This window comes from Sinocyclocheilus grahami, unplaced genomic scaffold, assembly GCF_001515645.1.
Source record: "Sinocyclocheilus grahami isolate Dianchi unplaced genomic scaffold, SAMN03320097.WGS_v1.1 scaffold522.1, whole genome shotgun sequence".
NCBI classification, from domain to species: Eukaryota; Metazoa; Chordata; class Actinopteri; order Cypriniformes; family Cyprinidae; genus Sinocyclocheilus; species Sinocyclocheilus grahami.
The window spans coordinates 502,087-518,003 of record NW_015505701.1 but is presented as its reverse complement, the minus strand read 5'-3'; the positions used below and the strand labels follow the sequence as shown (position 1 = coordinate 518,003).

Below are 15,917 nucleotides of genomic sequence, written 5' to 3'. Positions count from 1 at the left end.
CACTTTTCATGAGGTATAGCCAACAGCAGTTTGAGTGGCAAAAACATTTGGCTAAGCTAGCATAAGCAGCAGGTTAAATAAGGAAAATCACAGGCTCAGTTCAAAAACCTAGTACATAGGCAACTGCATCTTAATTGACCTGGAACTTCATAAGTGGCCAATTTGCAACAGTTTTCATGAGCAGAAACTTTAGGCATCATACAAATAGAGCTCTACCACCGAACTGAATAGGTGAGGTGAGTTTTGGGTCGCACTTTATTTTAAGATCCAATTCTCATTATTAACAAACCATTAACTTTTGCCTCAATAAATTCCTAGTTTGCTACTTATTAATAATTAGTAAGGTAGTTGTTTATTTAGGTATGGGGTAGGATTAGGGATGTATAATATTGTATAGAATATGCACTTTATGTACTAATAAACAGTCAATATGATAAGAATAGGCATGCTAATAAGCAACTACTTAAAAGAGAGAATGTTTTCATATGCTAAAGTATTGCAGATTTTAGCGTTAACATGATGCTAAGCTAAAAATGCGATACTCTAATGTTCTCTGACTTCGCCTGTTATTTTTTAAAAGTCTTTAAGTGTTGTAAGCCATGAACCAAACCAGTTGCCTATGAGGTGAAACACTTATTTTACTTTTATTGCAAAATATGCATGTATATACAAATATATAAGCAGTTTGAGAGCTGTAACAAATTATCAGTCATGTTTCATTTAAATTCAACAGAAGCATATCGATGAACAATCTTGTAGATCTGCCTTCAAAGTTACCTTTAAAAAGTGATACCCTAACATTCTGCATACATAAACAGCTTAGTAGGTTTTAGAAAGGAACTGCAGATGTTCTGCACCAAAATCTTGATACATAGATCTCATTACTGTGATATAAAATGACTCATACTATGATATACGATTTTGCTCATATTGCCCACCCCTACAGTGACGGTTCTCTAGCAGAGCAGACAGATGCCCATTAAGTGCCAAGTGATTGGAAAACAAAATTAAAAAAATCACACACCCACTGCACAAACTCTGACCTGCGTCTTGTCTACCGGTCAATTGCACTGTGTATCCATGCAATGCAACTTTAATCATTAATCAACCGTTCAGTTTACAACCATCAAACAAGCCCTTAACTGAACCCCTATTGATCAGGGCGGAGCTCCTGTGACAATTTTGGCAAAGGCCGAGTCACACCTCATTAGTCCATCACTATCCACCATTTGAGCCTCTGCTGTCTATTTCAGAGATGGAATGGGAAAAAATCTGTTCATTCCCAGTGGATCCTTCTCTCTTTTTCAGGCATTTCAGCTTCCAGTTTACTGGCTCACGAAATAGGGCATAGTGGCACAGAATTCCCTGCATGTACAATTTGTGGGCCACTGGTGCTGATGGAGAAAGGTAGAGTTCTGGTAGGGGGATGAATAATGTATTGGCGAAAGGCTTCGCTGTGTGAAAAGCTCTTGTTGATATGTTGGCGCTGTGTTCATCGCCTGAGAAGAACAGGGGGAGAGACATCATAATAACAGCTTTCCCCATTCAACTCGAGACTCCATAGGGCACCAAATTGTTACCTGAGCCCAAGTCGAGTCTATGTGACTGACTTGCTAATAGCCATCTGCCTCTACTTTCCTTTGATCCGGTGCTATTATGAGACTTAAGCCTGAAATCAACCAAGCGATTACAACCCAGAAACGAAGGGCAACTGTCTACAGACGCACTAAGGAATAGCAAGGTCTTTCCAGGGTCTAATTCACAGCAGTGCACTTGCACGTCCTAGTTTGCAACTCTCGGGCTAATCTCTGCGGTTTGTGGGAGATTGAGAGGAACCGAACCTACCACTTTCCAAGGAGAATTTAAGGCAAGACAACTCTGAAATTAAAGTGACGACCACTTCCACTGGGGATGACACTTATTGCTGAATTAATTCATTCCAAGCAGGGAACTTTTTCAATCTTGGTCCACTTAGTCCATCTCTTAAAAGTAATCCAGGATAGTGACACCCACACTAATGAGTTCCCAAGTTAATGATTAAGACAAATATCAACAAATATCGATCACATTCCATGAAGACATGTCTGGGGGCAAAGAATAAAACTTGTCATTTAGCATCAATTAAGATTCTAAGAGCTGGAGGCCACAAGCATTTATCATCAGATGTTCAGGTTCTCCTAGATCCTGCGGCTGCAGAGAAGAGAAAGTTAAGAAACTAGGATTTTTTTTCTGACATCTGAGTTCCACAAAATCTTACTCTAGTGCACTTTAGGGATAGAAAACATGTCAGAGATGCCTATGTTGACAGTGGTTTGGTATAACGATGAATTTCAGAGAGAAGGTATGGCTCATTTTATCATCTGGGCCTTGCAGAGGTGTAAACAACATCAAGAAGTTTGAATTCAGATATATTTGGTCTAAAATAAGCTCAATAATGAATGCACTGCTATACTTGTTATGATCTTGGATTATTTTATGCTGCTTGTAACATTACAAATGACCCCGCAGATGTTTAATTTGCAACTAAAAGAATACGATACCACAATTCATGTTGCCAGAAGTGACAGTGTAGCACCAACACTTAAATGTACACCCACCTCATTAATGTTTAGTCCACGGCCTCAATTTCTGTCAACACTTTCACTATTGTAGTCATTATGTGACAGCAGTCTTGCCAAATGAGATGCTGTGCTTCCTGAATGGCATATTTACACTGATACAGCCAGAGATAATTATTCTGTTCGAAAACATAGAAAGCTGCTTTACTGCCTAGTAAGATGACAGATTTGGAACACTCTGCATATACAGTATCTTTGCATGAGAGACTTGTTCCTGCAGCTCAAACAGAATAGTATGGTGCTAGCAACACCAAGATAATGGTTTTGACTCCCAAGGAATGCATCAACTGATAAAATGTTAATGTAAATGTAACTCAATTTCTTTCCCCTTGTTCCCTGAGCTGATCTGAAATGTGCAAGAAAGTAGGAATCACAACTAAAATCAAAGCAGTTGTCTTACCTAACGTTGGCATCAGGAACTTGCAGAATAGGATGCTTAATGATCTCATTACACATTGATAAAGCTGCAGTGGACGGAGGCTAATTAGCGGTAATTGCAAGTCTGTTGCTATTAGTGATGTACTAAAATGACAATGCTTGCCTAAAACCTGCAATATAGGGCTGCGGTTAAGTGGTATATGTTAGCCTCTCACTGCCTGTATAATGCATTGGGCAGACAGGTGAATGGTACAGTCATGCTCACTGTCTGTTTGAATTTGTCTATGCGCGTGTCTCAGCGGTAAACACTGTCTCATAACTAGACCCTGCACCTAGCAATGTCATAGCAACCCAAGCAGTCACATAGAAAAATGATAATAACTACTCAGGACGCCTTAGTAACTTCACAGCAACATCCTGCAGCTAACAGTACCTTAGCAACCTTACAGAACACCCAAGCAGCCACATAACAAAACGTTGACAACCACTCTGAACAGCTTAGCAACTTTATAACAACACCCTGACAATGGCTTAGCAAAAACCCATTACACCTTAGAAATTAAACAGCACCATCCTTACACCGAAACACTCAGAACACCATAAGAATCTCATAGCAACAGCTAGCGGTGCCTTAGCAACCACTCAGAATATCATAGAAACTGCACAGTACTACGATAAAAACCACTCACAACTGCAACATCTTATCAACCACTCACAGCACCTTAGCAACTGCACAGCAACATTCTAACAACTCAGATCACCTTAACAACCTCATAGCAACACCCTGCAGCTAGCAATGCCTTAGAAAACACCCAGAAACCTGTAGCAACCACATAGCAACATGCTAACAACCACTCAGAACTCCTTAAATCCTCATAGCAACACCCTAAAACTAGCATTGCCTTAGCAATCATCCAGAACTCCCTAGCAACCATTCAGAATATCTTAGCAACCCTCTACATTGTGAGTAAATCACTCCCATATGCGACTAAATCTTCACTCTGGGCGACTAAATGATGTCTAATATTAGCCAATGGCTAATAAATTCTCAGATTTTACTCGCCAGTGTGTGAGCTGGAGGCTGAGTATATGATTAGCACAGATATATTTTCACTCAGACTCTGACACTCTGACTGAGCACTTCAGAGTTTCACTCTCCGTCAAGCAATCTGTGATATTTTTCAGTTCATTTGAATGGATGCGCAGCGCACCTGTGTTTGTGTATTTGGCGTAACGTAAACTCTAGTGTGAAGTCGCACGACTCGCCGTCGCTTTCTCTCACACGCGCAAAGAGCGAGAGCGAGCAAAAGTCTTACATAACATGCAGAACCGATGCGCTACATGTAAACTATATACTTTGTTGTATTTTCCTGTAAAAATAACGGAGTTCCTTTTTTGATATTCTTCAGCTTTTAAGAACTGCCAAGTTTTCCTGTAGTAGGCGGAACTAATGCGCAAACGACAATCTCATTGGCTGGTGCTCACCTATTATCGTCCCTGTTTTGATTTCAGCGAATCAGTTCGAGCAAACGCACACAATCTGATTAATATTCATGAATCCAGTAGCTCATTAATCCTTAGTGCGTTTTTATATTGTTCTTATTAGTAGAATTCGTATAATAATAATAATAATATCTTATCAGTATTATTATTTTAATTTTTTTACAGGAACACTGAATGACCAAAAAAGCACCAGCACCAGTCCTAAGTTCATGGTTACCGAGTTTTAATTCTAATTACTAAACTTCTATTATTAAATAATACTTGATTATCATATTATAATGCTTGACTGCTTGACTGACTGATATTAAGAGTGTACTTTCAGATATTTAAAAAGCTGTACCATTATACAAACATTATATATGTCTGTAAAATGGCATAACTTTATATATATATATACATATATATATATATATATATATATATATATAATATAATATTTCTGTGTCTCTAACAAAAAAAAATATATACTACAATAAACTTCTATTATTAAATAATACTTGATTATCATATTATAATGCTTGACTGCTTGACTGACTGATATTAAGAGTGTACTTTCAGATATTTAAAAAGCTGTACCATTATACAAACATTATATATGTCTGTAAAATGGCATAACTTTATATATATATATACATATATATATATATATATATATATATATATATATATAGTATAGTATTTCAGTCTGGCGAGTAAACAAAAAGATATACTAGCCAATGGCGATTCAATTGCCAAGGTGTCTGTAGAGGGTTGCTTAGAAACTGCACAGTAATGTGTTAACAACCACTCAGAGCAGCAACATCCTAACAATCATTCACAGCACCTTAGCAACTGCACAGTAACACCTGCATCACACATTGCCTTAGCAACCACCAAAAATCACTAGCAACAATTCAGAACACCTTAGAACATGCACAATAATGTGTTAGCAACCACTGAGAGAAGCAAGATCTTAACCACTCATAGCACCTTAGCAACTTCACAGTAACATCCTAACAATTACTCAGAATGTCCTATCAACCTCAAAGCAACACTTTGCACCTAATATTGCCTTAGCAACCATATAGCAAAATGCTAACAACCACCAGAACACCTTAAAAATCTTATGCAACACCCTAAAGTAAGCAATGCCTTGGCAACCACGCAGAACATCATAGAAACTGTACAGTAATGCATTAACAACAACTCAAAGCGGTAACATATTAACAAACACTCACAGCACCTTAACAACTGCACACCAACATCCTAACAACCACAAAGAACACTTTATCAACCTTAACAACCACCCAGAACTCCCTAGTAGCCACATAGCAAAATGCTAAGAACCACTCAGAACACCTCCACAGCAATACGGCCAAAACCATTTAGAATGTTATAGCAACAATAGCAATGGTAATCTAGTAATGTCCTAACAACAACCCAGAGCACCCTAGCAACTGCATATTAAAATGATATCAACCACTCAAAACTACATAACACACTAACATCATAGCGTTGGGTTTTGAGTTGTCTTGTTTTAATCTTTAAAAAACATTTCTGGAACTGATGAAAGAAACAAGAGTTTTTTCGCTCACCAAATAAAAAAATATTCATAGTAGGGGAGAGCCTGTTACACTTCTACAACCTCCCAGAGCTTGATTACATCCAAACCACAAAAAGCCGTTTGACAAACAAACTCTCATTTAATATGAATCAATCCGTTTTCTCCTTGGCTGCCCTCATCTCAGGCATGAGTGTGTTTATTTGGGCAAGATCATCTGAACACTCTAACTACTCTAAACCAAATCACATCCTCGGCAGGATCTGTTGAAATTTTGATGAGAGATCAGACAACACTTGAAGTCACTTCTTTGCAGTATTAAAGACAGGTTAGCCCTTGGGATGTCCTGAATTTTATTGGATGCACAGAAAATCAATGGACAAATTCTAGTCGACGTAATGTACTAGATGATGTGCAAAATGTGAAAATGTGTGATCAGTCAAGTCAGCTGTGAAAAACCTATGAGAACCTAGAAATTATTGTAAAAATATATTGGTACAGTATCGTTATTCCAAACCTAAGAACATTTTAAAACACAAAAGACTAAGAAGTGCTCTCTCTTTTTTTAGAATGCTAAATTGCTAAATTTCATATTAGAGGTAAAATTATACTAATATCACTACAATATTCTAGAAAATCAAACAAGAATCTGCATAAAATGTGTATAAGTATTCTCATCTTTCAATGCTAACAACCACTCAGAATATCTTAGCAACTGCACAGAAACATCCTAACAACCACTCAGAAAACACTCTGAAGCTAGTAATGCCTTAACAACCAGCCAGAACACCTTAGTAACCACACAGAAACATCCTAACAACCACTCAGAACATCTTAACAATCTTACAATAACACCCAACAGCTAGCAATGCCATAGCAACCACCCAGAACTTCCTAGCAACCAAAGACTAAAATGGTATCAATAACACAGAACACCTTAATAACTGCACAGCAACACCCTAACAACCACTCAGAACATCTTAACAATCTTACAATAACACCTTGCTGCTAGCAATGCCTTAGCAAAGACCCACAACTTCATAGAAACCACATAGCAAAATGCTAACAATCAACCAGAACACCTAAGCTACTGCAGAACAAAATCCTAACAACCACTCAGAGCATCCAACAATCTTATTGCAACACCCTGCAGCTAGCATTGCCTTAGCAATTACTCACACCTCCTTAGCAACCACATATCAAAATGCTAACAATCACACAGAACACCTTAACAACTGTGCATCAGTTCACTCACAACAACTCAGAACAACATAACAACTGCAAAGCAAGATCCTAACAAACACTCAGAACATCTCAATCTCATAACAACCCCCTACAGCTAGCAATGCCTTAGCAACCACACAGACCTCCCTAGCAACCACTGAATTTTTTTTTAAATCACACGGAACACCTTAGAAACTATGCAATGTTGTGTGTTAACAGTCACTCAGAACATCTTAATCTAATAACAACACCCTGCTGCTAGCATTGCCTTTGCAACCCCCCAGAACTCCCTAGCAACCACTCAGAACAACTTAGCGACTGCAAATAAATAAATACATAAATAAATTAAACAATGAAAAAGGTGGTGTTTAATTTGATTAATCTTCATTGATTTGTATGCATGATTAGTCATTCAAACAGCTGTCCATTTCTTTCATGAAGACTGCGCCAATCTATCCTTAACGCATTCCATGAAACATCCAGACCACAGCAACACAGCATCCCGAGGGCATTCAATATGCATCTTTTTGGAAATGCTCTCAGGTGTATCTTCTCCTCTAGTGGACATAAGTTCAGTGAGCACATTCAATTCGAATCAAACGTAGCCCATTAAAGTCTTAATGTCAGTGGTTATGCACACACATACAAACATACTGTAGCTGAGGATAATGAAGTCGAAGGCATTCCACATCATACAGCGTTGGGTTCTCAACCATATGAAAAAGTGTTTCCTTCGTCTCCCACAGGATAAGCGCTGTGCCACTTGGGCACCAAAGCAATAAGAGTGATAAACAGTGCGAACTGCCACTCATACAGGATAATCAAATACACAAATTAAGATCATTAATAACTGTCTCCACTCTTCAAATCCTGAGTGGACTGTAAATCACTTCATAAATAAAAATTAATGAACAAGCCGGGGTGGTTGGCAAATCTGGCATGCAAAGAGAAGATGACAAATACCTGAAGGTAGCTGTGGACGTAGGTATTTCGTTTGGTTTAATTTCAAAATAGTCTGCAAAAATACTCGCACGAAGGAGAAGTGAAAAACGACTTGTGATAAAGTGAGAAATGTCGCTTATCTGAGCTCCACCGCACTGTCAGAAGAGATAAATTCCACCTCCCTGCTAAATTGGACAGTAAGCCCAATTAACAGAATTTGCTGAGTGCTGAAAAGCCTCTGAGGTTGTGTGAATCCAGAATCCATATCTGCTACAATATAAAGATAGTTACTTACAGCTTTCTATGACATTTTGTATTTTCAATTCAAACTTATTTGACATAGCAGGCTATAAGATTAGCCTTTACCAAGCATTTATCCTGTTGTGTTCCATGAATGAGACTCAATGTCCCTATCAGTAAAAGTACAGTAAAATAACATTCATTATCCACCTAAATTTGTGGCCATACAGTAACCACAGCAAAACACCCTGCCAAACAGCTCTGAGCAATGTTGGTTTTGCCAACCTACATTCTGAGCCAAAATCTATCATAAGAAGTCTTTCCCACTAGCACTTGAGGCACTTTACACTCAAAATCCTGTGCTTTTTTAAAATAATTACACAATACATTTAGCCAAAACATCACAACATGCTTAATCGCCCCTTCAATCTCACAGGAAAATGTAAGTATTTAATGAGGTAGAGATTTTGTATGAATTTGCACGATGTGAATCGTATGGAGCCCCCTCACATATAAATATATATATATATATATATAGAGAGAGAGAGAGAGAGAGAGAGAGAGAGACAGAGATGTAAGCATGAAGTGGGTGAAATAAGGCGGCTGAAAGGGAGGCTTTAAAGGGGTGGTTGATTGCAATTTCACTTTTTTAACGTTAGTGTGTAATGTTGATGTTGTCTCTACAAATGATTCAGAATGCAGCGGCACGACTGGTCTTCAACGAGCCCAAAAGAGCCCATGTTACACCTCTCTTCATCTCCTTGCACTGGCTGCCGGTTGCGGCCCGAATCAAGTTCAAGACATTGATGCTTGCATATAGAACAGCCACAGGCTCAGCACCCGCCTACTTCCACTCACTACTATGAATTTACATCCCCTTCAGAAGTCTGAGATCCGCTAGTGAGCGACGCCTCGTGGTACCATCACAGAGAGGCTCAAAATCACTTTCCAGAACATTCTCGTTCACCACTCATGGCTGGTGGAACGATCTTCCCACCCTTATCCGGAATGCTGAATCCCTGACAATTTTCAAGCGACAGCTGAAAACTCATCTCTTTCGAAGCTACTTGACTTCATCATAAAAAATAAAAAAAAAGTTTCTCTCTCTTTATTTATTCCTTCTCTTTCTAGCTTGTACTTATTTGAACAATGTCTAAGAACTTGGTATTACAACCACTTCTTGTGTCTGTTTGCCTCTTTAAGAAGAATCGCTTTATGTATCCCCCAATTGTAAGTCGCTTTGGATAAAAGTGTCTGCTAAATGACTAAATGTAAATGTAAATGTTTGATCATAAACAATATCTGCAAAGTTACGAAGCTGAAACTTCAATGCAAATGGAGATATCGTCTTTTAAAATTCTGGCAGTTTAATGCCTACAAAAACGGCTGGTAGGGACTACAACGAGTTACTTCCCGGGTGTGTGGAGTAACAGACCCAGATAAACCCCACCCTCGGGAAAAGGCAGCAAAGGGGGCGAGGCCTGCGCTGCTTTAGAGAAGAGGAAGAGAAAACTAGAGGTGCACGTAAAAATCTGTTCATATATGAAACGAGATTCTGTCTTCTAACGATTCTAATGATTTCACAAGTTTCAAAATCACAGCGGTTCTTAATACTGTTCCTCGCGTCCCCCTGCTCTGCATCTATCTCTCTCTCGCTCTCTTTCTCTCTCATTCAGCTCAGCTCCAACAATGAACTGTTCCAATTATACACTTATTTTCACATAGCTATGAGAATCATTAAACATGGACGCGCGTGCAGTTGCCGTACTGTATTAAAGCTTTAATCAGGATAAAACCATATACTGAATCTAACATAAGCAGTAGCATTTACAAATACCAGCGTATCTAAAAGTATGAGACAACACAGCGGTTCTTAATACTGTTCCTCGCGTCCCCCTGCTCTGCATCTATCTCTCTCTCGCTCTCTTTCTCTCTCATTCAGCTCAGCTCCAACAATGAACTGTTCCAATTATACACTTATTTTCACATAGCTATGAGAATCATTAAACATGGACGCGCGTGCAGTTGCCGTACTGTATTAAAGCTTTAATCAGGATAAAACCATATACTGAATCTAACATAAGCAGTAGCATTTACAAATAACAGCGTATCTAAAAGTATGAGACAACAACAAACAAAAAACATAGGCCTACCGTTAAAAGCCGTGCTTGCACAAGTTCTGCACGATCCTCTTCAATAATATCCTCTGCTTCTCAACCGGGCTCAAACTGATGGGCGATATTAACGATGCCGTTGTTTACAATACAACCGGAGCACATGCCGTCCCGAGGTGAGGGGCGGGACGTTTAGACACGCACTAGAGGCGGTTTAGCCAATCACAACACACAGGGCTAGCTAACCAATCAGAGCCCATCGCCTATTTCTGAGGGAAGGGCTTCATAAAAGAAGGAAATTATCAGCGCGTTTATGGGAGAAGGGACCAGCGGTGTGGAATAAAGGCAAATTATGTGAAAAATAATGCATTTAAAAAAAAACAAAAACAAGCATTAACACATGTTAGACTGCACCCCATAAACACAATCAAGCCTAGAAAAATACCACTGAACCACCCCTTTAAGAAAATAAGGATGAAGTCGAAAAAGGAAAGTCCTTGAAAGATTACTTCTGAATAACTGACAAATAATTCTGATTCAAGCTGAATGACTCAAGCTGACAAATCATTCATAATAAAACTAGAAATTTGTATATTATATATTGCATGCACAAATATGGCCAGTTTTCAGTTTTGTACAAATTGGTGTATATATCATTTGTTAATACGACTGATTTTTGACAAGTCGGGTAAATTGTTTCAAGGAACAGTGTCAATGTTTTTGGTTTGATGAGTCTTTAAGGTAACCAAGCTCATTATTAAACAAAAATCAGTGTGATGACTCTGTGAGGTGAAGAACTGCTTGGGCTGTTTCAATTCATCCCAGATCCTACCAAACAGCCGCGAGCACAGACTAATTTTGTGAACCAGTTCCACCAATTCATTAAAAAATGCAAGAGAACAGTTTGTTTACAAATCAACCAGCCCTACAAGACTTCTCATACTTTTCTTAAGAAGTGTGAAACAATCATGAAGTTATTTTGTTGACATACCACAGGCTCCATTAAGCAACCCCAATTACTCATCATGTCAGGTTACACCTTACCATCTAATTTGTTCCCTAAAAGGTACAAGTCAAGTTCCAGTAATTGGTTTCACTCACTAATGAGGGAGACGTTTGGAATTAATCTTCTTTCCTTGGGGCACATCACACTTTGTTTTGCAAGACATTTGTGTGAAAAGTGTCTCAGAGACACAACATCCCCCCGTTAACAGACAATTGTGTTATTTACATATTCATTTATTGAAAGGTGAACTTCTTGTTGGGGGAAACACTGCAAATTGATGGTTTGAAGCTGTCTCAAGCAATCAACTTTGTATTGCAGAGATGAATGAATAAAGCAACCCAAACATTTCTCACTGAATAAGGCTTGTTTTTAAAAAATATAATCTGTAAACACTGATGAAACTGACAGGTTGTCATTAGTACAACCAAAATAAGTCTCTTAACAACTATTTTGTTTACTCATGCAGAGACTGCTTTGAGTTTTTCAGGACTTTATCTTCAAAGACTTTGTTTATTGTTTTGTCTGACTCACCCGCTTCTCTGGAAATCTGCATGAAGGCCTCGACTCCTTTCTCGCCGTAGCTTCCCTCCGAGGCCACCGTAGACACGTAGTTCCAACCCATCGATTTCACTATGTCCACCATGGCCTGTGCCTGGAAGGAGTCAGGAGGTACGACGCGAGAGAAGAAATCGTACCGGCGGTCATCGCTCAGCTCTGGAGCGGTGGAGGCATAGCTGATCTGCGGAATCTGAAACCAGACGAAAATAAGGTGGTTAGATTGACTGTCGCTGTGGTTCCTAAACTGAGTTGGCCCGATTTTTATTTCCTTCAGTTCTTATAATGGAAAATGATGGGAGTGTTTCCCACCATGATTCCGTATTGAATGTCAATTACTCAAACTTTCATAGGCAATTGTATTTGCCGCCTGTCTCTTTGACACTGTCATAATATGAATGCTGGTCTACTGTGGGGTTTTGCAGTGAAACTTATATCAAATGGACACTGAGACAAGGCTGCACTGACTTTGGATCCCGCTCTACTGACGAAAGTGATACTTACTTAAATGAGCTAATGTAACACTACTATTAATTTTATTGAATAGAATGTAATAGTTTCTTAAATGTATGGTTCTTGAGTGTCACTGTAATTTGTGTGTTCAATGTTGAGCTGGGTTAAAACATTTGGTAGGAAACAAAGTTGGTAACAATTTTTCTTGAAGCCTTTATGTACTGTATATCACATACATTATAGAAATATTATGATTAAATTTGGTTACAATTATTTATGAAAAGATACATTATCAATATATTTTCAAAAGTAATTGTAAACAAAGTTAAATGTATCATGATATTTGCAGATTCCTTGTTACATCTAAAATGTTAAACTTTCTAAAGGTGTAACAATGAATTAATAAATAAATATATACATATATTATCATAAATTATATTATAATAAATATAGAGATAGAGAGAACATTCAATGCACTATAAGGTGCATTATAACAAAGTTAATGCATTAAAAATACTTTTATAATGCATTATATATAAAGGCTAGTGTTACCAAAAAGTTTACTTGGCATTACACAACAAAATTATTTTCACATACAATATAAAACATACAAATAATATTAAACAAACAAACAAATAAATACATTGTAAACTCATTTAAACTAATTGATGCAAAAAAAAAATAGACTGTAATCTCCATGTTAAGATAGACGTATTAAAAAATGTATTCTTCTTGGCAACAATGTCTGTTTGATGAAAATGATGATTCTTCCAGTTGGAAAAAAAAAAGCATTTAACAGCAATTACATTAATACTGAAACATATTGAATACATCACAATACTGTATCTATATGTATTTGTAGCAATGTCCCCCAGCCCTAATCCTGCATGACTATATGGTAAAACAAAACGACCAATCCGCTGCAGTTTGGCATATGCATATTAAAAATTTGGTGTCTGGCAGATATCAGAAACAAACAGAAATAGACTTCCACATCACCCACCAGCAGTCGGTGCAAGCCGCAGCACTACATTTATCATCTTGGACAAGCTGCATAATATACTCATTGTTTTTTAGTTATGTAATGAAACAGCGAGTGCTGCATTTAAGTCATTCACCTCAGAAGAGGTCATGCTTAGAATATACACAAACACTAAAACGGTCACTTAACACCGTTTAGCATAAAATCGCACCGATTCTATTCCCATATCCTCCTAATGTACAGTCAAGGATGACTTCAACTCTGAAATTTGACGATTCAACTTCTCGGAAATGATGAACTATCTCCTGGAACAAAGCTTGTTATGAAGTTATGAAAATGTGCTTGGCTGGGCATCAGACCCCAGATGATCATTAATGACGGCCAACAACATTCAGGCTATTATCCAGTGTGCTCAATAACTACTTGTTTTGAGTCAAATTGCAGTATTAAAGGGGACCTGAATATGTAAATGTCTTCACACAATTTCAGATAAACTAATCTGCAGCAGTCCTCACTAGCAAGCTATCAATATCCCGCATTATCCACCAAAGCCCAGGCATGTTTTCTATTTTCTGACAAATGCTTTGTCACATCTTCTGCGTTAGAAGTCTTGCACTCAAATTCTGAGCAATACACGGTTATATTATCAAGGCATGCAAAAGCATGCTGTGCCCAGGCTTCATATGACATTTGTTTTCTCTGTTTAATCAATAAACACAGTAAAGTAACCTTGAAATTACCCTCAATAGGCTAGTGAACAAAAATAAAAAGTTATGTTCATTTCAAGTACATATCTGGGGGAAAACACATCAACATTATAAGGTGAAGTTGATGGGACACTTGGAGAAAAACAGATCCACTGTTTGCCCTGTTTGCAACTAGTGGGTGAACTGAAAAAATAAACTGTCCATGAATAATGATTACGGACCATGAAACGGTATTAAAAAGGTGCCTGTGAATATTTGTTTTAATCATACGATAAGTTAGCTCCTAGTACACACAAACACCATCCTAAACACTCAATGCTCAAGCAGGCTTCTAAAAAATTCAACACATCCTTTGAAAACGTCAAAATGAGTTTGATTTAACTTGCGCTCAGGGCTTTTTTTTTTTTATTATTATCTTCAAGCTTTTTCTCCATTTGACACAAGTCTGGGATCTTTGACTAAGTCAGGCCAAATGAATTCTTCTGAAAGTTAATTCCTTTCTCTGAAGAGGGCTTCCTGCTCGACAGACAGCAAAGTTTAGCCAAACTTTTTTTTTTTTTCAATTAGCCTTTTGATCTCACTTGATTTAATGGCGAGCTAAGCTTTTCCATGTTAAGTAAGAAAATATATAAGGGACAGAAACATGGGTGTGAGAAAAACACCAGTGTATTTAGTGGTACATAAGCTGAATAAACAAAAGTAATGTTCATGTTGCACTGAGAACGGTAGTCTTGCATTGAAAGCCGTTTTGAACAGTGCATTGTCCTAAAACTCTTTTGCAAGCTGTCAGTTTCTTTGCTAATTATTTCTCCTGGCACACAACTATGTTGGCTCTTACAGCGTGAATGCAATTTCTGGAAATCTCAGAACATTTTGGCAAGAAAATGCAGAACAAAGCATATTTATGCACTGAATATTAAATTTTTATTTTGTTATTGCAATGAAGAAAGAACATGCAGCAGGGAATGGACAAAGAGTTATGGGGGAAAAGAGGGAGGAATGGAAGCTAATGTGATTAGGTTGGTTTAAACTTTTCTTGTCCCCAGCTCAAGGAGTCAGAGAGCTCATGCTAACTGCTAAGCTACAAACAGAATCAAACAACACAAACAGAGACCCAATAAATGTATAGTATCTAAAATCAATGATATTTACCACCAGTAATAAAGAAAACTTTTTTATTTACTTCCCCCTTAAAATATTTAAAAATCCTTGAAACAAGATACATTTACTTTAGAAGCAACACTACATAAAATATTAAGACTTGTTTTCAGAGAATGTCTCTAATACAAGAACATTTGACAGTTTTTACCATGTTTAAAGTATAAACAAGTAAAAATCACAATTATTTTGAGTTGGAAGCCATGGAAAATTTAAAATGTACAAGTTGTGGAAACCTAACCCTAACCCTAAGTCAGAATATGTGGGGAAAGTATTACTTTCTGTAAGCCATCCTGAGACATTACCTCATTTCATGAAATCAACACCCAAACTTAATAGATTCTTAATTGTATTTTTTTCTTAAATGTTGATACAATGCACAATTTACAGTTCCCCCAGAGTTTTCATTCAGCTAATAATAAAGTGTCATTGTTAAAAAAAAATATATGCATCATTCCGAAAACTAATATATACATATATACATATACATATATATA

At 37.6% G+C, this 15,917-nt stretch overlaps 1 protein-coding gene across 2 annotated transcripts in view; it reads right to left on the bottom strand.

Moving 5' to 3' along the window:
- LOC107555009 (metabotropic glutamate receptor 7-like) overlaps positions 1-15,917 on the bottom strand; it is a 256,667-nt gene that overhangs the window by 162,403 nt on the left and 78,347 nt on the right. For both annotated transcript variants that reach the window (XM_016237693.1, XM_016237695.1), the window contains exon 2: positions 12,097-12,313. In XM_016237693.1, the coding sequence (XP_016093179.1) occupies positions 12,097-12,313 (217 nt within the window). The remainder of the gene's footprint in view (positions 1-12,096; positions 12,314-15,917) is intronic.